Source organism: Limulus polyphemus, unplaced genomic scaffold (genome assembly GCF_000517525.1).
Source record: "Limulus polyphemus unplaced genomic scaffold, Limulus_polyphemus-2.1.2 Scaffold1598, whole genome shotgun sequence".
NCBI lineage: Eukaryota > Metazoa > Arthropoda > Merostomata > Xiphosura > Limulidae > Limulus > Limulus polyphemus.
In genome coordinates this window covers 36,567-37,683 of record NW_013667208.1, presented here as the reverse complement: position 1 = coordinate 37,683, position 1,117 = coordinate 36,567, and the positions used below count along the sequence as shown (strand labels likewise).

The following is a 1,117-nucleotide window of genomic DNA, read 5'->3' as shown; positions in this document are numbered from 1 at the left end:
TTTATTTTCAAAAAAGCCTATATTTCTTTCCAAATTATTTGTTTGGAAAACAAAAATTATCATTATCAAGTTTTTTTTTTGTTATTGAATCTTTTTTGAAACAAAACTATCAATGTTTTTTAGGTGAATATCAACTTTCCTGAACAAGGTATTAAAAGTGACAAAGTGACCATCAGAGGTCCTAAAGAAGATGTTGAGAACTGCTACCGATATCTTTCTCAATTGAACCGAGAGTTACTGACAAACAATCATCGTGTAGAATTTCAGGTTTACAGACAGTTCTTTAAATACATAATTGGCAAAGGAAGATCTATCATTCGAAAAGTAAGTTTTATAATTCAGAGTTTTTATGTGTAGAGATTTAAGTGGTTTACTGCATAAAAATTACATTTTCTGAAGAAATTCAAACTGAAATCATGTGGGGTTCAAACTCTCAACTCTGGTTTCAGGGCAGATTCTTTATCAGACAAAGGTGTTGGATCCTAAAAGCCACAGGTTTTCTGTTCTCTTTATTGGTTTGTGATATGTAATTTGACAGAATTCATGAGCTATGGCTATTGATATGTAAACCCATAATCTGCTTATTGCCATTTTTTGTAGGAGGCATAAGTTTCACTATTTATAACATCACTGAATGTTACAACCCCCTTAAAATTTCCAAAGTTAAAAACTTAGCTTGGGATCTCCAACATAGTATTTTTTGATTCTGGGTTTTTCAAGCCAATTTGCTTACTGAAGCTCAAGAGTTGCCATTTTAACTTTACAAACTAATTAAGGGTAAAGTGAAATTACCACATCGGGAATATAACTTAGCTGAGTAAAGCATTTGTGTAGTAGGCAGAGTTTGAGGTCAAATCCTGCTAAAATGCATATTTCAGTTTTTTAGTTTTTTGTATTAGCTAAGTATTGAAAACTGAAAGGTAATAAAATAAAATGAGTAATTTCAACATGTTTAGTTTTAGTGATCACAAAAACGCAAACAAACAAAAGTAGATTCAGATTAGTGTGTGTGTGTGTATATATATATATATATATATATATATATATATATATATATACTACTAACTAATACTCTTACGTACGTACTACGTACGACGACGACGACGTAAGGGAAGAG

At 30.7% G+C, this 1,117-nt stretch overlaps 1 protein-coding gene across 2 annotated transcripts in view; it reads left to right on the top strand.

Annotated features, from left to right (window-relative positions):
* Positions 1–1,117, top strand: part of LOC106464246 (vigilin-like) — a 77,386-nt gene that overhangs the window by 45,992 nt on the left and 30,277 nt on the right. For both annotated transcript variants that reach the window (XM_013924374.2, XM_022391961.1), the window contains exon 12: positions 124–324. In XM_013924374.2, the coding sequence (XP_013779828.1) occupies positions 124–324 (201 nt within the window). The remainder of the gene's footprint in view (positions 1–123; positions 325–1,117) is intronic.